Source organism: Dipodomys merriami, unplaced genomic scaffold (assembly GCF_024711535.1).
Source record: "Dipodomys merriami isolate MVZ:Mamm:240054 unplaced genomic scaffold, mDipMer1.0.p SCAF_29, whole genome shotgun sequence".
Taxonomy (NCBI): Eukaryota; Metazoa; Chordata; class Mammalia; order Rodentia; family Heteromyidae; genus Dipodomys; species Dipodomys merriami.
The window spans coordinates 12,769,360-12,793,037 of NW_027204381.1; the positions used below are offsets into that span (position 1 = coordinate 12,769,360).

General features: G+C 47.6%; 1 protein-coding gene across 1 annotated transcript; it reads left to right on the plus strand.

The window, feature by feature from the left end:
• Window positions 1-1,895: 1,895 nt before the first annotated feature.
• Window positions 1,896-23,130, plus strand: Adamts8 (ADAM metallopeptidase with thrombospondin type 1 motif 8). Its single transcript, XM_070038355.1, has 9 exons — window positions 1,896-2,695; window positions 10,569-10,808; window positions 12,146-12,281; window positions 12,851-13,018; window positions 14,301-14,602; window positions 17,472-17,655; window positions 18,991-19,163; window positions 19,275-19,450; window positions 21,925-23,130. Exons 1-9 carry the CDS (start codon window positions 1,964-1,966, stop codon window positions 22,493-22,495), a joined length of 2,682 nt encoding a protein of 893 aa, XP_069894456.1. The 5' UTR covers window positions 1,896-1,963; the 3' UTR covers window positions 22,496-23,130.
• The last annotated feature ends 548 nt before the right edge of the window (window positions 23,131-23,678 follow it).

Here is a 23,678-nt window from a genome sequence, read left to right on the forward strand (position 1 = left end):
GACAAATAAGGGTTTCAGAGAGACAGAGACTTGTGATTGAAGTGTTCACAACCACTCTGAAGCAAAATGGGATTACTCATCATCAGGTCAAGCTGTTCTAAGACTATTGACTGTTGTAGGACAAAGGCTTCTGCTCATTTTTGGGAAAGAATTGAGAGAGAATTCCGTCCATCCCCTGCCTCTAGGAAGTATCTCCCCAAAACAACCTAAGAGATTCTGCGTCATGCTAACTTGAGAAGTTCAGCTTTCCCTGTAATTCGCAGTCATCCCTTTTGTGTTGCTGGGGGGAGGAGGGAGGGGGGGAGAGAGAGAGTCCTCTTTGTTTCTCTGGCAAAGTTTCTCTGGATTTTATGATCTCCCAAGTAGTTTTATCACTGCAGGAGCCTGCTGCCTGTTGATCTTTAATAGCTACAGAAAGGAACTGATGGGCTAAAAGAAGCTGCTATCCCCGATGCAAGCAAAAGTGGGGTGGGCGGCTATTCTAATAGGTGGGATGGCTAACGGTTCTAAGGCCTGATTCTGGGAATCCCAATAGGTCCTCCATGCTCAGACTCTAAGAAAGGGTGATGGAGTCCGAGCTGTACTTAGAGAACAGGATTTGGAATCCAATCTAGACCTGAGCTATAAGACTGGATACAAATGTTGAATCACGTGGTCCTGAGATCCACAGTGCCATCCCTGCCTCTCTTGGGAGACGTGTTGATATGGGATAAAATAAGTTAACCTCCTTTACAATTGTACTTGGATACTTGGAGCTGAGGGGGGGGGGGGGGCGGGAAAGGGTGCTGCTATCTTTCTTAAGTCTCTAAGTCAACTGGCAGCATACTATTGCCCAGCAAAAGACCAGATTCCCTTCGGAGGAAAGACTTCTCCCTTTGGAGTGAATCTAGTTGCCTGCGGCCTCGCTGCTGGTAACTTCCATTGGGCTGGGATGTATTTCACTACCCCTGGGACAGCAGTACCTAAGGCCTTGGTGACATCGGTGGTCAGTGGTCCTCTATTAGAGAGTATGATCTTAGAGACCTTTCCTGCCTTCCTCTTGTACTTTACTATTTTTAAAGCCCTGGAACATTCTCCAAAGACCTCTCTTCTTACACCATCGGATCTTTGGCAAGGGCTTGAACACTACCTCCGAGACCGGTGCAGGAGCTTCCTGCTATGATGTGATCTGGCCCCTGGCCCTGGCACCAAGGCTGGGGTTCTCCGAGGACCGCGCCCAGGGGGCTGCCCAGCATTGCAGGGGTTAACATGGAGTTAACGTGAGACCGCGTGAACAGGGAAGGGGAAAAAGTGGAGTTGACACTCAGCTGGGGGGAGGGCTGGCTGACTCCTGCTGGGTGTTACGTTTCATCCCATTCTCTCTCTCTCTCTCTCTCTCTCTCTCTCTCTCTCTCTCTCTCTCTCTCTCTCTCTCTCTCTCTCTCTCTCTCTCTCTCTCTCTCTCTCTCTCTCTCTCTTCCCTCCCCCCCTCCCTCCCTCCTCTCCCTCCCTCCCACCTCTCTTCCCCCCCCCTCTCTCTGACCCCAGGGGAGGGGAAACGGGAATAGTGAACGATCAAAAATAAACCTCTTATGTCAAAGCTGGGAAGGAAGTATAAATACGAAGGGCTCGGCTGCGCACTCCGTGCTTCCCCGGGCGGGGAGGAGACGCGAGCCGGCCGCGCCGCGAGCGGGAGCGGGGAGCGGGCGGAGGACGAGCGCACGCGGGCCGGGACGCCAGCTGCTCGCGCTCGGCGCGGAGGGCGGGCGGGCGGGCGCCGGAGACGCGGGCTGCGGGGACCCGCGGGGCCGCCAGGGGAGCGCCGTCGCCTGCGGCCGCGGGTGCAGCGGGCGCTGCGCCGCACTCCCAATCTTCTTTTCCTGGAGAGAGGACCGAGCGGCCGGGCTGAGCTCGGGTCGTGGCACCTGCCCGCGCCGGGCGAGCTTCTTCCCGGTTCCCGCGCGCCGCCCGCCCCGAAGCCCCCATGCACCCGGCCCTCGCCGCCACCCGGTGGCCGCCGCTCCTGCTGCTGCTGCTGCTGCGGCCACCGGCGGCGGGCGGCGCCCCGGCGGGGCCGGCCTCGGAAGTGGTGGTGCCCACGCGGTGGCCGGGCGGCCGCGCCGGCGAGCTCGTGCTCCACCTGTCCGCCTTCGGCGCGGGCTTCGAGCTGCGCCTGGCGCCCGACGCCAGCTTCCTGGCTCCCGAGTTCAAGGTGGAGCTCGTCGGGGGCTCTGGCGGGGAGGCCGAGCCGGGACTGCGCGGCTGCTTCTTCTCGGGCACCGTGAACGGGGAGCCCGAGTCGCTGGCTGCCGTCAGCCTGTGTCGCGGGCTGAGCGGCTCCTTCTTGGTGGCCGGCGAGGAGTTCGCCATCCACCCGCGGGGCACCGGGGACTCCCTGGACCAGCCGCACGTCCTGCAGCGCTGGGGGCTCGCGGGGCGCCGCGGGGATCCCGAGCTCGCCCCGGACCAAGCCCTTCCCCTCCCTCGAGGACCCGAGTGGGAGGTGGCGAGGGGGAAGGAACAGAGTCAGGAGACGGGAGACGGGGACCCCGAGGACGGAGAGGAGCAGCGCGCAGAGGCCGGAGGCGCCGGGGATCTACCGCCACCCTTGCGAAGCACCAGTAGGACCAAGCGCTTCGTGTCCGAGGCGCGCTTCGTGGAAACCCTGCTGGTGGCCGACGCGTCCATGGCTTCCTTCTATGGGGCCGATCTGCAGGTAGGATTCGAAAGCCTTCCCCGGGCAGACTGTCTGATGGCCCCTCGACGCGCCTCCCAGCCCCTACCTCTCCATTCTTCCTTCCCCAGTCCCTCGGAGGAAAACCCCTCGCTCTCCCCAGCCTACTGCCAAGCTGACGTCCCTCTCTTCACTTCTGTTCTGCCTTCCTCATTCTCCAACACTCGCCCCATATCCCTTCCAGTTTTTAGAATGGAGCCTGTTTCTCTCATCCCCGATCTCTCACAGCACATGACTAAGGGAGCTCAATGTGAATTGGAGCATATCCCACTAAGCACCTGCCTCTCCCAACAGAGATAAAAATTGAACATTCTGGAAAAGTAACGCGCGCGCGCACACACACACACACACACACACACACATTTTCCCCACGCTGGCTACAGCCTCCTGATCTGAGAGACTTCCAGGGAAAGGCAGCTGAGCTGGAAAGAAGTGTGGGTTTGACTCCTTTGGGCACCGAACTAAGGTTGCACTAAGTAGAAGACATTGTCTGGAGGGAACTGAACCCGGAAAGGGGCTGCTTAACTTCTGTGTGCCCAGCTGGTTCTGATCAAGGGGGCATAGACTACCTTGCCAACCTGGCTCTCAGCCCCAGAAGAACTTGGCAGTGCCAGCATCCAGCCCAAGAAAGGAAGGGAACAGAATTTCTGCCTCGGGGCTCAACCTGGATATCTGAAGTATCATGAAAAAGGGAGAGAGAGGGTAGGTGAGGATGAACCTGTACCATTTAATATCTCTTGAGGAGCCTGAGCTGGACTCCATCCACCCTGCTGAGCCAAGACTCAGCTTTCAATTGGCTAGGACAGAACAACTGAGCCCAAGAGATTGCTACTGTAGCTGGACTATTTCTAAGTAGATGCAAAAGATGGTAGTGATTTGGCAAGAAGTCTCAATACTTCTCTTCAATGACTGGACAAAGGTCTTCCCAAAAGGGATGCAAGTTCAAGGAGAGAGCTTTATTTTCTCTTCCTCTATTCTTTCTTTCTAGAGAGCTAGAGATATACAAGCTAGACAACTGACCTGCTTAGAGGTCACTGTTTCCTGAATCAGAGATTTTGGCACCACAAGAGCTCAGTTAATTTTTGAAATGATAGCATCCTTGGCCAGGAACCTCATTCTAGGCTTGGGCTTGCACTGTTGAGTGTGGTAAGGGCATCAACATCATCTTTGCAGAACATGTCATACCAAAGGCAAAAAGCCTGATCTATCCACCTTCTTTGACTGGGAATGGAAGCTTCATGAGAAACAGATGGAGAAGCATGTGGGAGAGAGGTCTATCTCATTGTTCCTCTGCTATTGCCTGCTCTCCGGCTTGCTTTTGTGATATTGGCTTTTCCCAGAGCATGGCAAGGCAACTCTGAGCTATCAGGGCAGTTAGACAGCGGAGGTATGGGTATACTTTGATTTCCTATTTGCTTCTCTGCCCTACTCTGTGATCAGAAAGAGGCAACAGCCGACTCCATTTCCCCAGAAAAGTGCTAGAGAGAAGAAGTACAGGAGAAGGGTGAGGAAAGATTTCATTATTAGGACCTTATTAGAACCACCATACCTGACTCCAGGAGGCTCCTCCACAAAGAAGTTATGATACATTCATTGCAAACCCAGAGATGAAAACTGTGTTTCTCCTGTATAGAACAGTTTCTGGCATCTGCCTATGAACCAAGAGGTAGAAAAGCCAGCAAAGAATGTAGGGAAGTGTCAGGACAAGTCAACTTCTCAAGCTTCAGAGCCAGCATGTCCTTTCTAACATCTCACTCTGCCAGCTCATCACCTGCACACGGGAGACACCAAGGATTTCCCCCAGGGACACCCTTGGCATCTCTAGACATCCCAGCTGTCCACTGGCAGCCATGTACCGGATCCAGGCTCCAGGATTCCCAAGCCACTGAAATAGGACAGATGGTTTCTGTGCGTTATATGATTCACTTCTTGAGATCCAGGCTTGCTGCTCCATGGTTGACTTCTAATCTCATGGAACAGCTAGTTGGACAGCCTGGTTCATGCTTGTCCCATCCACTCCCCCCCCCCCACACATAGACAGGTTTCTAGACCATGCACTGCCACCACCCAACTGGGCAACTTGGAAAGAGAGGACATCAGAACAGGTACCGGACATATGAGATGCCTCTGTTCTTTCCCCAGAAGGTCTACTCTTCACTCAACTGGACCATTTTGAATTCCTCTCCTTTGGTCTCATTTTGTCCCAGCCCATCTTCACCCCTGTTTATGCCTAGTTGGATAACGGAGCAGCTGAGGCACAGCTATTTCTATGATTATTCACTGGCCCTCGGACCAGCCACTGAGATTCTCAGCTCCAGTCCCCTGGGCTCCCTAAAATGGGTCCATGAGTTCAACAGAGAAAAGAGTGACCATCAAATCCTGGTGCCCCAAGATCTGGCCAGCTCCTTCCATGTACCTTGCCTTTGCAAGTCTCCTGGGGATTTCATTCACACAGATGGAAGGTACTCTGGGGTATCCTAAACTAATCCGGGAAGGAGGTAATGATAACAATAAGAGACTAACCATCTAAGAAGTAGCAAGTCACCTGGACCAGGTAACTATCTGTGAGATGGCTTCATGATGATCCCATCTGCTGGAAGGTGCAGACATTCTCTGAGAATGTTCAATGCACAGAATAGCTTTACTGGCATGAAATCAATGGAAATGCCTGAGAGGGAAGCAGAGGGAAAACACACGTGGCTTCCCCAGCTAAGTAAGTGATGGGCTGTACTTGCAACCCAACACTGAGTCCAACATTCTTTGCTATTGTACCATGCTGTATCTTTGCACAGGGAGGATCTGTGCAAAGGATCTCTTGCATTTGTCTATGTTGTGGGATAGGTCCTATGTGGGCATATCCAAACTGCCCAACCAAAGTGTGAAGCCCTATTCTGGGAAGAAACTATCTTTGCCTTCAAAGCTGCAAGAAAGAATTAGCTATGCTTGAGGCTGGTGTCACTGCTAAGTAACAGTGAAGTTTTCCAGAACTCTATACAATTGAGTTCACTTAATCCCTTGACAAAAGAGGCCTCTGCCTTCTACCTTCTTATCTGGTGTCACAGTGAAGGAGTTCAGACAAAGGGGGCTTTTCTGGAAGGAGAGACCACCTTGGAAGAGTCTATTAACTCTGTCTACATCTTGCCTCTGCTAATTGTCCTCTAAGTGAACCTGGCGCAGGACAGAATGTCAGGCTGAACAGTTCCCCAGGTTTAGTTTCTTCCCAATATTTCAGAAGTAAGCAGAGCTTTGAATCTTCTTACCACAGAGTCAAGGAGTGGTGCTCATCTTCCCCAAAGCAGAGTGGAGCATTCCCAGATGGCAGGCTCCCGGGGGGGCTCATTTCAGGGAACAGCGATCACAGCCATTTCATTTCCTTCTTACCTCTGTCCTCCGGGATAACTATCATTTACATACTTTATGACTACAGTGATCCTATAGGCTGTTGCTTCCAGTATTGTCCCAGTTCATGACTATTGCAGCATAATTATTAATGGTCATTTTTCAAGGCCAAGAGTGTCCTGGTTCAGATGATAAACAGATATAGGCCTCACTAGTTGTGTAGTTGTGGTAAAAGACAAGGTTACATGTACATTTGTTCTGCCATCTTACAAGCAAATGAATGAGGCTTTCCCATCCTTTGTGTCTCCCACAGTCAGTATGACCAAAGACGTTGAGTATTCCCAAAGAAAACATCCAAACAAACATCCAGAGGTAGAATGTACATAGACAATGCCAGGGGCAGCCTTGCTTGCATGCTTTGGGTTTGTTTTGGCTCAACTTCACAGATGTAGAGCAAAGATGGGAGATAGCGTGATGACCAGAAACATAGACTTTGAAGTGAAACAGAAGAGAGAGAGAGAGAGAGAGAGAGAGAGAGAGAGAGAGAGAGTTACCTATCTCTTTGTACCTCAGCTTCTTCACCAGCAAAATAGAATTTACACTCATGTTCAAGCATTGTGTTGAAGATTTAAGCAAAGTATGGAAAGCATCTGACCTGTTGCCTGGTACAGAGTAAGCAGCTTTTCACTGCATTTACCTTTGGTAACCCATTTGTTAGAATGGATGGGGTTTATGATGTGGCCAAACTGAAATGTCAGCTATTGCTTTTTAGTCTTGCCATCCTATTTAGCTGAGAGAACTTTTTGGTGGTGGTGGTGGTTGTGGGGCTTGAACTTGGGGCTCGGGTGCTATCTCTAAGCTCTTTTGCTCAAGACTAGCACTCTACCACTTTAAGCCACAGCTCCACTTCTGGTTTTTGAGTGATTAATTAGAAATAAAAGTCTCATGGGGACTTTTCTGCCTGGGCTGGCTTCAGATCAAGATCCTTAGATCTCAGCTTCCTGAGTAGCTGGGATTACAGATGTGAGCCACTGGGGTCTGGCAAGACCTTCTTTTTAATTTTTCCCTGTTCCAAGTGTTTAAGGCTGACTTCTTGTAGTTTTACATAAGTGTGTGCATCGGAGAGGTGGTATTGCTCTTTGCTGTGTGGAGAACCAGGCAAGGTAAACTATTGCCTAGTCGCTCTGGCTCTTTCCTCCTCTCACTTCTGACTTGTTCCTTTGCTTTTGGCTCCAACTTCTTCCTATCACTGTCCCAAGATCTAAAGCCATTCCAAAAAGAGTTGGGGCACCCAGAGCTTGACTCATTGCCTTCTGGCTAGGGTGAAGCCTCTGGAAATGTGCTTGGCCCAGGCTTGGCCTCCCCAGATTTCCCAAGATAGACTTTGGGTAACATAGGAGCAGCAGGAGTACCTTGGAGGGAATTCTTGTTCATAGCTCAAATAATCAAAGGGCTACATTCTGCCAGCTTGCTAGGCCTGTTTCTCTATTCCAGGGTATACCAACATAGGAAGAGATCCCCTAAAGAAAATGCCACCTTTTCCTAATGAAAGTTAAGGACTTGAGATCCAAAAGCAAGGTTTCTTGATCACCCTTGGTGGTGCAGATACTGGGTTCCCACCAAAACTAATGTTGTTTTTAGGGGTTGACTACGGTGTTGGGGTTCCATTCACATTCTGGAGAATCTGTGCTTGTATAGTGAGTAGAGAAGTAAAAAAAAAACAGGTACCAAATGGTGGAGCAAGCCATCTGACCTTTTCCTTAACTAGCTCCTGACCTACTGTCTGGATGACTGCAAGCCCAGGGAATGGGTAGAGAAGTCAGGGTTTAAAAGACTCAAGTTCACAAGCTGGCTCATAGTTCCTGGTCCTCCCACTGGGGAACTGAGCATCACTCCTATATTTCTATCTTTCAGAAGAGCTAACTAGGAGCAGGAGAGGGTGAAGATAGCAGAGCTTCTGATCAAGACTACTAGAAATAAGGGAGATCAACTGTAGTGAGGTGCTGAAAACAACATGGGACCACAGAATGCTTGTAGCTCTCATGACACAAATTATCTCCTGAGATAGTTGGTGGCCAAGAAAAAAATCAGATGTCTTCATGTCTAATCATCACCTTGAAGCAAAATGCCTGTGTGGCCAGCTTAGCCTGATGGCTGTGCAATATCTAGAGATAATCATTTGAGTTCCCTAAACTGTGGCTGGAGGCAGCCTTAGTGCTGGAAACTCCTAAGGTTAGGCTATCTCAGTCTGGCTTTTACGTAGCAATTTATACCAGTTCTCTTTGCTTTCCCCTGAGTGACTATCACCTGGTCTGTCACTCAGCCTCAGTTTAACCTGGTTAATGTGGACCCATAAACCATTCTCAACCTCAAGTCTTCGCTGGCATCTTTTGGTTTCATACAGTCTTTGAAAAGACTTCATTCATCCCCAATTTTCAGATTGTGGAATTGGGCCTCAACAGGAAGAAGTCAAGTCCTGTGAGAATAGGGTTGTTCAGCTTGTAGGCTCACAGATAAGCCAGGGGATGTCAGACCTAGCCCTTCCTAGACAGACCAGAAGACTCTAGCCTATGGAAACAGTTTTGTTTTTTTTTTTTTAATCCTAGCCAGGAATTTGCCTCCCAAGCTACTGTTCCTCAGGGCTCACCCCTAGTTGCATAATGATGGGATTGCTTTTGTTCTCAGGAATCCAACTCTAGGAGCAAATGCCAGGTTTCAGCTGTGCTGATAAGAGGTTTACATCAGCCTAAACATGGCTGGAGTTCATGATGTGCCGAGTAACCTGTGCTTAGTAACCCTACAACTCCTGTTTATAAGACTAACAAAATACCTGGCTTATTGCCTTAGACATAAACAAACAGGTCCCATTCACAAATAATGGAACTCATCTGGAACTCCCACACAGGGCCTCCTCCAGTGGAATGTCCCCCACCCCCAGCCTTTCCTTTCCTTCCACTCCCACCTTCCAGACTACAGGAAGACAGAGGCTGAAGGAGGTGGTAACCCAGGGAGCAGAGGCAGAGGGGAATAAACAGCAGCTCAGCTAGCCATGTTGTAGGCTCAAGGCTAGCCTTTGTCTGCTCCTTTGTCTTTGCCTCTGTAAAAGAATCCAAGAAGGCAACTTCATGAGGACCCAAGGCAGGAGTGTGATCTCCCATCTGGCCGCCCGTCAAGGCCTTGGAATCTGTCAGGGGAGCAGTTGGCAGCCTAAGAAAAGGACAGAGGCCAAACAGTGATGTAGGCTCCTTTAGCAGGCCTGAGTTGAACTGAAAGCAGGTGAGACCATAAGCATATGGATCTTATTAGACCTGTTATACTCCCAAGCCCCAGGCAGAAGGGAATTAAACCCTTTGGGGCTATCCGGGAAACCAAACTTTGGAGGAGCTGATGAGAAGAATGCAGACCTCAAGTAGACACTTGGACTGGCATCCTGGCTTTAAGAACAGTATGATGTTTGACCAGTTACTGAACTTGCATGACTCTCCAGTTCCTCCTTAATGAAATGGGGATTGCAATGCCTGCTTCATGGGATTATTGCAAGAATTTAATGATGTGTCAAATATGGCCAGTAGCTGGTACAGAATAGCTATTGCTAAGAATGATTATGAGTGAAATCATATGTGAAATTTTCAGGGTTAACAGTTCCCATGCTGAAAAAATAACAGCTACCCCAGCAGACATATCAGGAACAGGAGAGACTCTAAAGGAATACTCTTCTAGCCTGAAGCATTCAGAACATTACTTCTGGGTTCAAGCTAGGCAAGGAAGGGATGGTGAGCAGGAAGACAAATGGTGTCCAATTAAGGCAGAACTAACCCATGTAGCCCAAAAGAACTTTTGTCTGGATCCAGTATAGTAGCCACAAGCCATATATGGCTATTGGTGGCCAGTGTGGTGGAAAAATTGTCTATTCTAATTCTTTTGGATTTGAATTAATTAGAATTCAGTTAGCCACGTGTAGCTGGTCTGGATGTCAAATGTACAAGCTTTACAGGCAGCCAGATCTGGGTTCCAATGCTCACAATATACTCTTTAGCTTTGTGATCCTGGGCCAGTTGGTGAGCTTTGGGTTTCTTCTCTGGGAAATGAAGGGAAATAACATCAAGCCCCTGAGAGGCTTTTTGTTTGTTTGTTTGTTTTGGGGGGGGTCCGGTCATGGGGCCTGAACTCTGGGCCTGGGCGCTGTCCCTCAGCTCTTCAGCTCAAGGCTAGCGCTCTACCACTTGAGCCACGGCGCCACTTCCGGCTTTTTTCTTTTTGCTTATGTGGTGCTGAGGAATCGAACCCAGGGCCTCAGGCATGCAAGGCAAGTGCTCTACCACTGAGCCACCTTCCCAGCCGCTCCCTCCTCCCACCCCTCCCCCCGAGAGGTTTTATGAGACCTTGGTGAGATGCTTTAGAGCTAATGCTCAGTCTGGAGCCTGATGTGAACAAAGTAAATGCCTCAGAAGAAGAGATGTTGACAGTGGACAGTCCAGGACCCTGAAATTGACTGCTTTGTTCTTCCTCCAAACAGAACCACGTCCTCACCCTGATGTCCATGGCAGCCCACATCTACAAGCACCCCAGCATCAGGAATTCCATCAACCTCATGGTGGTCAAAGTACTGATTGTGGAAGATGAGAAACAGGGCCCAGAGGTGTCAGACAATGGTGGGCTTACATTGCGTAACTTCTGCAGCTGGCAGCGACACTTCAACAAACCCAGTGACCGCCACCCAGAGCACTATGACACGGCCATCCTGCTCACCAGACAGGTGTGTGAGCGGGTTGCTAAAGCCAGAAAGAGGAGACAGAATAAGTAGCTCAAAGGGAAGGCCACGAGCCTGCCCAAACATGGGAACTGTCTCCGTGCTGGCCTCAGCTGGAATGAGGAGGAGGAGGTCATGTGGGAGGACAAGTGTGAAGTATTTGTAAGGGAAGGGGAAGAATCTCGTAAGGGCTCTTTTCCAAAAGTTTGTGACCAGCTGTCTGCTGAAGTCATAATGAGAGGAAACGGCTTGAACCGTCCAGTGAGAGAACAGGGAGCTGGAAGTGGGAGGTGGGTTCTGTCTCCAGTCACTGTTAAAGGGACAGACAACCAGGGGATCCCTGGAGTTTCTTCCACTGCAAGAGGATGTCCCACATCTCTGGTGTAATTTAAGCCGACAACTTCCTGAAGGCAAGGGCATAGAGTAATGCAGCCCAGGCCCTCTGAGTCTCACAGGCAACAACAGCCCCACAGGGAAGTATGATAAGATTTCTACTTTCCAACTGAGACACAGGAAGCCACACAGTGACAGAGCCCAGAGTCAATCCCACTATGGGTGGGGTTGTGCATTACAAAGTCCTGGTCAGGACACTGAGGTCAGATGAGGAGCAGAAGCAGCCTGTAGGAAGTCAGAGGAAGATTTTTTTTTGTCACTCCCAACTCCCAAATCTCTCCGAACAGGTGTGTGTGTGTGTGTGTGTGTGTGTGTGTGTGTGTGTGTGTGTGTGTGTGTGTGTGTGTGTGTGTGTGTGTATTATTTTAACAAGAGTATATTTCATGGGTCAGTTTCAACATAACAAAGACACAGAATGAATGAACTATCTTGAACATAACCAAGATAGAAAGCTCTAGCCTTGCAGAAACACTAGATGATGCATCCAGATGTGAACTCACTGCTGCTTCCAATGTCTTCTTAAAAATTTTTGAAAGTTCAGTAACCTGGGGAGCAGGGTGGAGGGGTTGAATGGAAGGGGGATCAGTGGCTCATATCTATCATCTTGGCTACTCAGGATGCTGAGATCTGAGGACATTGGTTCAAAGCCAGCCTGAGCAGAAAAGTCAGCGAGGCTCTTATATTCAATTAACCAGCAAAAAGCCAGAAGTCGAAGGTGTGACTCAAGTGACAGAGTGCTAGCCTTGAGTTAAAAAGCTAAAGGAGAATGCTCTGGCCCTGAGTTCAAGCCACAGTACTGGCACAAAAACAGAAAAGAGAAACTCAGTAAGCACAGTCCAGCAGTTGAAGTCTCCCAGAAGATTCTGTGGGGAAATGGCATGTATAAGATGCCATCTCCTTCTCATCCTGACGTTGGTCCTCAAAATGGTGTTTTCTCTCTACCCAAACAGAACTTCTGTGGGAAGGAAGGGCAATGTGACACACTGGGTGTGGCAGACATCGGCACCATCTGTGACCCCAGCAAGAGCTGCTCTGTGATCAAGGACGAAGGGCTCCAGGCAGCATACACACTGGCCCATGAGCTAGGTAAGAATTGCCATGCCAAAGCCTGTTTCATGACCTCAAAGGAAACTAGCTGCATCTTCCAGGTCCAAACTGGCCTAAGCCTAAAAAGAGGTAGTGGGGAGAAAGAGAGGTCACACTTAGCTATTATCTGCTCATAGGCTTGACTGAGCAGTTACATGCAAATACTGTACTTGGTATTGCTAACTGTACTTCCCTGAGCACACAAACAAAATATCAAAGTACTGCCCTGGCCAGTGGTATGGTACTGCAGAGTACTTCGGTAGCATGATGTTGTACAAGCCTAGCAGTAAGGATCTAGGAGAAATGGACTGTGAAGAGAGTACCATATTAGACAGTAAATAGTAGAGATGTGAGTTGATGTTCCTCTGTCTCCTGAGAAAGCTTCCTGGAAGAGAAAAACCCAAGATGAAGCCAGAAACAAAAGCCTCAGTGAGTCAAGGTGTCTGTACTCCAGAGCTGGTGACTGGGCAGGCACTGCGTAGGCCATACCACTATTGGTCCTGTAAGTAGCATTAGGGCAGGACAGGTGGCCGGAGGGGGCAGAGGTCAACCAGGTCTCTTCTTCACAGGGCACGTTCTCAGCATGCCCCACGACGACTCTAAGCCCTGTGCAAGGCTCTTTGGGTCCATGAGTAAGCACCACATGATGGCACCGCTCTTCGTCCACCTGAATCAGACACTACCCTGGTCTCCCTGCAGTGCCATGTACCTCACAGAACTCCTGGATGATGGCCACGGTAGGCCCCGCTCTGTCCCTCCCCGCTTCTCCCCAGCCAGCTGCCCATGGGGCCTCCTCAGAGGCTACTGGCACCTGCTCTAATCAGGGGACTCCCTACAGCTGTGCTTTCTCACACAGCTTGGGGTGGGGAAAGACTTCAGAGACATGTCATTCTAGAAAGGCATTCCAAACATCCACCCCACAGTACCCGTCTGTACCACATCTGCTCTGGGCTCATTTAGATTTATTCATCACAAAGCAGGTGGAATTAGTCCGAGAAGGTTGTCTGGAAGAGGTGAGTTTGAACAGAGCTTAACAGAATGGAAGAATGTAGTGTTTGGGGAGAGAAGAGAATATTCCAGGCTAGAGTGATGGGCCCATGGTAACTCAGAAATAGCAAAGAGGCACTGAGCAGGCCATGTGAGCAGGGTGGGGGCTGGGGATGCCCGGTTAAGGCAGTTGAGCTACTGCACAGTGAAGTGATAGATTCTTCTTGTTGAAGGAAGCAGAGACATGAGCGATGAAAATACTTAGGCTTTATCTGCATGATTTTTAATTGTAAATTTACACCCCCCAAATTTATATTGTGATGAGATTTATTAGCTGGTGTTCTTTTGGTACACACTGAAGGTCACAGGGATTGTACCCTAGATGTTCTGTGCAGAAAAGTAAAGACAGTTCAGAGGAAATGATTGCTATTATTAGTCAAAAATTAAATACTTATCTCAGATGCTGATTGGGTGTTTAGACTGAGATCAAGGGTTTAGACTGAGATCAAGGAAGTTATGATGTCTATATCTTAAATTATTTCTTAGCCAGGCACTGGTAATTGAGGATTACAGTTCAAAACCAGCCCAGGAAGTCTGTGAGATTTCTATTTTTATTTTTTTTCCACCCCTACAGTGAGACTTTTAATTCTAATTATATAGCAAAAAGCCAACTGAAACTGGGGGTTAGTAAAGGGAGGAATGACATTGTCATGAAATGGTAACCCCTCTAATACAACATCTTAATAACAACAATAAAATTATATACTTTCTAAAAGCCAGAAGTAGACCTGTAGCTCAAATGGTAGAGCACCAGCTTTGAGCAAAAACGCTAAGGGACAGTACCCAGGCTCTGAGCTTAAGCCCAACTACCAGCACACACACACACACACACACACACACACACACACACACACACACACACACACACACACGCATCATGTCCTATGGAACTGGAGCAAAATGTGGGAGTCTATAGAGAGCTGTAGGGAGTTCCTGTTTCTTGTTTTTATTCCTCTGCTTCTCCATTCTTAGGGGACTGTCTCCTGGATGCTCCCACCTCAGTTCTGCCCCTTCCTACAGACCTACCGGGCAGCAAGGGTCTATATGCACTGGATCAACAGTGTAAGCAGATGTTTGGGCCTGGTTTCCGCCACTGCCCCAACACCCCTCCACAGGACACCTGCGCCCAACTCTGGTGCCACACAGAGAGTGATGAGCCCCTTTGCCACACGAAGAATGGCAGCCTGCCATGGGCTGATGGCACACCCTGCGGACCTGAGCACCTCTGCTTAGATGGTAGCTGTCTGCCCAAGGAGGAAGTAAAAAAGCCCAAGGTGAGGAAGGTGGAAGACAGAGAAGAGGAAGAGAGGGAAACAGAAAAAGGAGGAAGAGGGCTCAGTCAGGGACTAAGTCATATTGTAACATGTGACTTCTAAGTTTATTTACGTGTGTGTGTGTGTGTGTGTGTGTGTGTGTGTGTGTGTGTGTGTGTGTGTGTGTGTGTGTGTTGGTACTGGGGTGTAAACTCAGGGCCTTGTGTTCTCCCTTAGCTTTTTGCTCATGACTGGCCCTTTGCCACTTGAACCATACCTCTACTTGTGGCTTCTTTGCTGGAGCTAACTGGAGATAAGAATTGGGGGAATTTAACTGCCTAGACTGGCTTTGGACTGCAATCCTTAGATTTCAGCCTCCTGAGTAGCTAATATGAGCCACCTGTTCCTGGCTTACATTCATCTTTTAACAAACAAGCCAAACCACACAGTATAGTACAGCTATACTCAGACAATGGGATACTGCTATTGCTCCAAGTGCTTCTGTAACTCTTTTTTACAGGGGGGAGGGTCAGTTGTGGGGCTTGGACTCAGGGCCTGGGCGCTGTCCCTGAGAGTTTTGCTCAAGGCTAGCACTCTACCACTTTGAGCCACAGTTCCACTTCTGGTTTTTGAGTGGTTAATTGGAGATAAGAGTCTCATGGGGACTTTTCTGCCTAGGCTGGCTTTGAACCCCTATCCTCAGATATCAGCCTCCTGAGTAGCTAGGATTACAGGCATGAGCCACTGGCACCTTGCTGCAACTCCCTTTTTGAACTTATTTGGAGCTGACTGAAGGCTTTCACAAACTAATAAGTCTGAAGACCAGAATAAGCAATAAATAGGAACCTTTATGAATTCCTCTATTAATAGAGTAACATAGGATCAGAACATTTCACCAAGGATTGAGTGAGAAATATTCATAACCTACCTACATCTGCAGTGAATTCCTAATTAGAGATCAGGGAATGAGAGTAATTGTAGGAATCCCAGACTACTCCAAGAGGAGGAAGAGGGAAGTCATCAGAGCTGCCTCTGTCCAGGCAGAAAAAACTTGGCCCAGTACAGAGGAAACTTGCACGAAAATCCAAGGTAATGCCAGCACGAGTTTTTAAGTGACTCACTCCTTTGCCTTGTTCTTAATATGTGCAAACTTCAAGGCTGATCACATTTCTCTCATTGCAAGTCACAAAGCCACTGGAATGAAATAGCATCCACTGAGTTCCACAGCCTGTTCTCTGCCCAGCACTGAATCATGCTCCATAAAGCTGGTCTTGGTGGTGTGTCTTTTACATTGAGCCTCAGGAACATCCTACGTTGAACTGGCACAGGATTCATAGATTCCTGCTCAGCCAACCAAATCTCTTCATTCATTCTCTTCTCTCAGTGCAGGAGCAAAGACAAAGGTCCATCCAGTCATTCACTTAGGAGTCACAAAACCAAGCTAGCTGAGATGAACATGGGTTGATCATGAGATAATGGTGTTTTCATCTTTTGTGTATGGGTGTGTTAGTACCAGGGCTTGAACTGAGGGCCTGGGCACTGTCCCTCAGCTTTTTCATTCAAGGCTATTAAGGCTAGCACTCTACCACTTGAGTCACTGCTCCATTCCCAGCTTTTTGGTGGTTAATTGAAAATGAAAGTCTCCTAAATGTGCTGCCTGGGCTGGCTCTGAACCATAACCTTTAGATCTCAGCCTTATGAGTAGCTAGGATTACAGATGTGAGCCAGTGGCACCTGGCTTCTTGGGTATATTTAAAAGGCAAAAAGGAAGGACATAATTTTTGTATACAGAATCATTGCTTGGTAAATGGAGAAAGCTGTACCTCTTTATGATTATATTCTAGCAATGATTTTTAAATGATATTTGAAAATGATATTTGAAAAGCATTACTTTGTTTTTCTTAATACTCTTCCATAATTTTTATTTTTATACGAATGAATGTTGCTTTTATAATTTTTGAAGTTCATCTTGAACCCTTCTCAATAAAGCAACCAAAGGAAAAGCTTTATTCTCTTAAGTCAATTGTAAATTTTAAGGAGTTTCTGTTTATGTCCCAGCACTATTCTAGCCATGAAACCAAGAGTTGGTAGCCACTGGGCAACACTTCTTGGTGATTTTTTTTGTCGGTCATGGGGCTTGAAATCAGGCAGGGCCTGGGCACTGTCCTTGAGCTCTGTGCTCAAGACTCATGCTCTACTACCTTGAGCCACAGTGCCACTTCCAGTTTTCTGGTGATTAACTGGAGGTAAAAGCCTCACAGACTTTCTTGCCTGGGCTGACTATGAACCATGATCCTCAGATCTCAGCCTCCTGAGTAGCTAGAATTACAGTTGTGAGCACCAGCGTCCGGCACCTCTTGGTGATTTTTAGAACAAGGTTTCTCGACATTGGCACTAGTGACTTGGGAGAACTAGAAATAGGCTTTATTGAGGGCCTATGCACTCTTGAATATTTAACATCATTCATGATTTCTACATAGTAGATATGGGTAGTATAGACCCTCCCAAGCTAGGACAATCACAGTCTCACCAAACATTGCCAAATGTCCCATGGAGGACAGAATATGCTCCCAATGGAGAATCACTGCATTCAACACAACCTTATTCTCATTAGAGACTCATTCATGGAGCAGATTGCCTATTGAGCATCTGACTAGGTCCAGGCACTACTTTAAACATCAGGCAGTCAGCAGTGAAGGAGCCCAACAGAGCCTCATTGCTCACAGAGCTACTGCCAAGCAGGATACATCATCATTATACAACTGATTAGGTGAACTCTGTGTCCCTCGATAAGAGTAACTAGACAAGGAAGTCAGGCCCTCAGTTACCGGGTGGCACAAACAACTGAAGCCCCCTCCCCTTCACTCCTGAGTGCCACTATGTGTTTCAGGCTGTGGTAGACGGAGGCTGGGGCCTGTGGGGACCCTGGGGAGAATGTTCTCGGACCTGTGGAGGAGGAGTCCAGTTTTCACACCGTGAATGCAACAACCCCGAGCCTCAGAATGGAGGAAGATACTGCCTGGGTCGGAGAGCCAAGTACCAGTCGTGCCACACTGAGGAATGTCCCTATGATGGTAATCACCACTTAAGGCCACACCTGCCAGAGCAGCTGTTATTTGTTTCAACAGATCCATAGAGAAGGGTGGGTCTCCTGAGATGCCTGTGATCCAAACTTAAATGAGCCCTGCAAGGACCCAGGGCAGCACTCACACGTAAAGAGATTAGCCTAGTCCTTAGAGATGTGGAGTCACAGCATGTCACTTCCAACCAAACCTACTGGGAAGGGCCCTCTGCAGATAGTAATCCCCTCAGAGGCATCTGAACCCTTGTCTGTGTGCAGCATGGAAGTGTTTTCCAAAGCTACTGTCAGCGCCAAACCTCCAAGGTCTTTCTAGCCAACATTTGGCCCAGGGAGAAGGGAGAACTTCTGAGTCTGATTCCTAAGCACATTCCTTCCAAGAAGCGTTGCCCTTCTTCCCCTGGGTGCCGGCAACTTCCAGGAAAGTGTCACTTTTACCTCACCTTGTCCTATCCCCTAGGACAAGCTAGAAAGCAACACATTAATATAAAGATGATAAGGGCCTGTAGCAAACTTAACGAAATAAAATCATTAGAAGGGTATTTTTTTGTTTTGTTGTTGTTTTACCACCACTACCATTCCATCCAGCTCCTCTTTGGGCAGCTCAAGAAAAGATTGGCAGTATGAAATGACAAGCAAAGCTTTAGGAAAAATTCATCCAAGTGCCAAGATGGCCTGGCATTGGGTTGAGGTCTAATAGGGAAAACTGTAGCTCTGCAGTTTTGCATGACAGGAAGGATCAGCAATGGCAGGAAGCTCTAGAAACTTTGCTTTGGAATTGTGAGTTTGCCAGTCATACAGGCTGAGACACTCCAGGGAAAGGAAGACAGATGATATAAAGGTACAAGATAAGCATGGATGATAAGTGATTCCATGATTTCAGCTACATTAAGATCTGCCATTTCCATCAAGTATTAATTAGGACCTCTGTGTATCTAGAATAGATGCTATAAAGGACATAAAACATGCACAAAGGATGGTCCCTGTCCTCAAGAATCTCGCAGTCTTTCAACCTTTCACACCGCAATTTGGGCTTAATCTATAAGGCACAGATCCTGGGCTAGCAAGTTGCTTAGAGAAGGGAAAACCCTAGACAAGACAGGGAATTGAACCAAGGAGGTGCCAAAGGCCTGAGGCAGTACAGGTATAAGAAGTGCTATCATTTGCTTAGGTAGAGTAAATCCCAACATACTAGCACATGTACCCAGATGAGTCTAGAAATGTTGGGGTCAGAAGACACTGGTCTTGGCTCTAGGTCCAAGAATTTCTCAAGCTATGGCTTTCCTGCTTTAGCAATGAGTTACCTCCATGCTATTTCTCACTTTTTTAGGAAAAAGCTTCAGGGAGCAGCAGTGTGAAAAATATAATGCCTACAATTACACTGACCTAGATGGAAATCCCTTGCAGTGGGTCCCTAAATATTCAGGGGTGTCTCCTCGAGACCGCTGCAAGTTGTTCTGCCGAGCCCGGGGGAGGAGTGAATTCAAAGTGTTTGAAGCCAAGGTAAGAATCCCCTGGCCACAGATCCGAAAGGAGAGGAAGGCAGCCTGTGGCCACCTTCCCTGTCAGTTGCTTCTGTCCTCCACAAACCCTCTCATACCTTTACCTCCCCAGGTGATCGATGGCACTCTGTGTGGCCCTGAGACCCTGTCCATCTGTATCAAAGGCCAGTGTGCCAAGGCTGGCTGTGACCATGTGGTGGACTCCCCTAGGAAGGTAGATAAATGTGGAGTGTGTGGGGGCAAAGGCACCTCATGCAGAAAGGTCTCCGGTTCATTCACCCCCACCAGGTAAGTCTCTCCAGTAATGATACATAGACTGAAGAATTATAAAGGCTTTGGACTCTAGTTATCCCCAGCTTGAACTGTGGCTGCTACTTCATGATTCTGAAGATTGTGGAAGTTATATAAATGTTCTGAACCTCTGTTTGTCTATAGCAGCAATGTCCATCTCAGAGTCATTGTAAGGATTTCCTGGGTGGGGTGTGTGGTACATTTTGCACAGGATCTGGCCATAGGAAGGATAGAACCTAGGGAATCAGCTTTTTTATTAGAGCTGGAGGCCAGCCACATGGATGGAGATGTCTCAGCTCTGAGTCAATCAGCAGGAGCACTACTCTGAACAATCAGGACCTTTGCCAGTAAACAGTTTGTCTAGGGCTATGAAAATATCCAAGGCCCATATGTCTAGCACCTAGTTGGATAAGACTAAAAGACCAGCATCTAAATGGCAGGTGAGATATATACATGTATGTGTGTATATATATATATATTTATTTATTTATTTATTTATATTTACACAGACATATATATATATATATATATTTCACATCCTTTGAGCCTAAAGTTGAAAAGACTCCAAAGTTGCCTGTTATAGGCTAGTAGTGTTCATTGAAATTACTGAGATGTTTTATATATATATATATGTATATATATATTTGTGCATTCATGTGCATATAGATTAGATAAATATATATAATATATTATATATGTAGCATATAAAAGAAAGAAATGAGTGAATGAGTGAATGAATGTAGGGTAGGGCAGAGCAAACTTCCTTAAGTAGAATACTAGTAAGACAAATTGAGGAGTAGTGGGAGGAGGTTTGGATGCTCATATAGTTACCAGGAAAACATAGGTATATATTATACTAGATTCCAGGGTGACAAAAAAAAATACCTGACTTGCCCTTACTCTACAGAAAGCACAAGAAATGGCAGAAAATGAGCAATAGTCTAGCACTTAAAAAACTCTGGTTTCTCTTTCTGGTTACCGTGAACTTTCAATACCATCTTAAAGAGTCACTTAATCATTTTGTGCTTTTAGTTTCTTCATCTGTAACATAGGTATAACAATATTGGTTTTATTCACCTTTTATTTTACGAATTAAGGAGAGCATGGAAATGAAGCACTTTGGAAAATACTAGCAGCTCTATGAATGTAGGCACTTGGACATGAGAAGAAAGGTCCTTAGTCCTCAGATTCATGAAACTGCTGAGGCCACTCCTTTGTACTTCCTTCTCTGAATATCCACCTGCAGAAAGGTCAAGGTTCACTGGGCTTAGAGTGAGATGTCCCTCCCATAACAGGCCTGGAAGAGCTGTCTACTGGCAAAAAGGCCTTGTTTGCTCAGAGCGCTCCTGCTCATTGACTCTGAGCCGAAACAGTCCCATCCATATGGCCTCCAGCTCAAATAAAATAGCAGCTGCTCTTGGGTTCCATCCTTCCTATGACCAGATTAGCAACTAGCCTTTGTTGATTATACAACAAGAATAACAAAGAACCCAACCGACTGTCTCCCTCCATCATCTTCACTATTTCTCCAGCCTGTGTAACACAGATTCCTACCAGAGATCAAAGAACTAAGCTTTTTCCATTCTATTCAAATCCCTATGCCTGTAATGGACCTGAAACTTTTTTCCCAGGCTTGGGGCTTGAACTCAGAGCCTGGGACTGTCCCTGAGCCTCCTTGTACTCAAGGCTAGTGCTCTACCACTTGAGCCACAGCATCACTTCCAGTTTTTGAGTGGTTAATTGGAGATAAGAGTCTCACAGGGACTTTTCTCTGCCCTGCTGACTTCAAACCATGATCCTCAGATCTCAGCCTCCAGAGTAGCTAGAATTACAGGCATGAGTAACCAGCGCCCAGCTGACCTGAAACATTTAAAAAACAGTAGACATCAGAAACTCAGTGCTCCTGGTATCTGGGAACACTTGGAAGGTGGCTCCAAATTATCAAGATTTAATTCCTAGTCCTTCCCTGAGTCCATATTCAAACACAATACTGCTTGTCTCAAAAAGGCAGTGTGACACTTCAATCCTGGGTGGTTCTGGAATGAGTAAGGAGATCATATTTTCCATGTCGTTGGAGCTCTGGGTCTGGAGGGTGACAAGTCTAGTTTGAACCAGTGCATGGGAACTAATGTATTTGAGATCTCATTTGAGCCAAGAAGTGCCAAGTTTGGCTGCGCCAATGCAGCTTTTTAACTCCCCTCTGAGCTCTTCTGACTGTGCTGTTGTTAAAAGCCACCCAGACTTGTACAATAGAAATGCCAGATAAAGCAGAAACCCTTGGGAATCCCAATGTTCAAGACAGTTCTGTCTTTATCAGGAGCAGAGTGTCAATTTGTTCATTACTTGCTTGTTGCTTTTGTCTGCCCACCCCAGGCACCTGACCTGCCTACTTCTATCTTTCAGACAACTGTGGTACCTAGGCTAGATAACTACTACCCAGCTCTAACAGTGGCTTTCTGTCCCTATCATAGTTATGGATACAATGACATTGTCACCATCCCTGCTGGTGCCACAAACATTGATGTGAAACAACGAAGCCACCCAGGGGTCCGGAACGATGGCAGCTACCTGGCATTGAAGACGGCTGATGGGCAGTATCTGCTTAATGGCAATCTGGCTATCTCTGCCATAGAACAGGACATCTTGGTGAAAGGGACCATCCTAAAGTACAGTGGCTCCATTGCTACCCTTGAGAGGCTTCAGAGCTTCCGGGCACTGCCTGAACCTCTGACAGTGCAACTCCTGACTGTCCCTGGTGAGGTCTTCCCTCCCAAAGTCAGATATACCTTCTTTGTTCCCAATGACACGGACTTCGGCAAGCAGAACAACAAAGAGAGAGCAACCACCAACTTCATCCAGCCGCTGCTCCATGCACACTGGGTGCTGGGGGACTGGTCCGAGTGCTCCGTCACATGCGGAGCTGGCTGGCAGAGGCGGACTGTGGAATGCAGGGACTCCTCTGGGCAGACCTCCACCACCTGTGACAAAGATTTGAAACCTGAGGATGCCAAACCCTGTGAAAGCCAGCCATGTCCCCTGTGATCCCACAGGGGGATAGTCTTGTGCTCATGAACTTCAGGTGCTGGGTTATAGACAAAGGTCTCCTCTGGAGTGGCCTTGTGGATCAAGGTGGCATGGTTTACCCAGGTCTCCCATTGAGCAGCCCTTGGGTACTGCCTGAGTTCATAAAGGGGAAGAGAAGATGGGATGGGGATGACAAATGCTAACTGTCTAGCAGACTGGACCTTGCTCAGGTTCAAGTAAAGGGCATAGGTTAAAAGGTAAAAGTGCACTTATTGACTCAAAAGGGAGATGTCAGAGCCAGCCTATTTTCAAAGGACTAGTAAAGTTAAATGAAAAAAAAAAAAAAGAAAAGTTCTTTTCTATTTGGTTTCCCTGATAAATAATCTACCTCACAAGGGGAAAAATATTTAGTTCATGAGAGATGTGGGGCCAGGAGTCAATAATAGATAGCAAAGCAAGCTGCTCCCGGAGCTGTCTTTGGAAATGATCATGACTGTCTTCAGTATTAAAATCCATTGTCTAATGGGCTACAATGTCTGTCACAGGGTTGTGGAAAGCCACGTGTTCTCAGGCTGCCACCTCCTGGGGTGGATTCATTTCAAGTATTTATGCAAATATGTCTCTGAACTAAAGTGTGATCTTGTGCCAATGAAGTGGTCTAGTCTGGTTCATTATTCCTTTTTTAATAAAAGGGGAGGGATGGTACCCAAAGCCCAAATATAAAAGCTAAAACTAAGTTAACTCACCTCAAACACACGTGGGCAGTTGTGAGGTCTCTAGACCTCCATAAGACAGCAACTGTTGGGGTTCTAGCAAGCCTACTGAATCTACCTCATGCAGAGAACTGATCATTTGTATTATCTAGACCAGTGTTTCTCAAACTTCAGTGTGCATCAGGAGCATCATCTAAAAGTGCTTAACCAAGCCCAGATTTCTGGGTCCAGTGGATAAGAGGGCAATCCAAGAATCTACATTTCTAACAAGTACCCAGGAACTATGGAAGCTGCTGGTCTAGGGACCCACATGGAGAAGCCCTATGATAGAGGAAATTACAGTTCAGAGGTCAGAAGATTATATAATGTCTCTGGATTCATTATTCTCGAGAAGGATTATCCCATTCCACTTGCAAGCTGTCTCATCATTGCGCTTACACACTGGCTTGCCTTATTTAAACCTAACATCTGGGGATCTTAGGATCCCA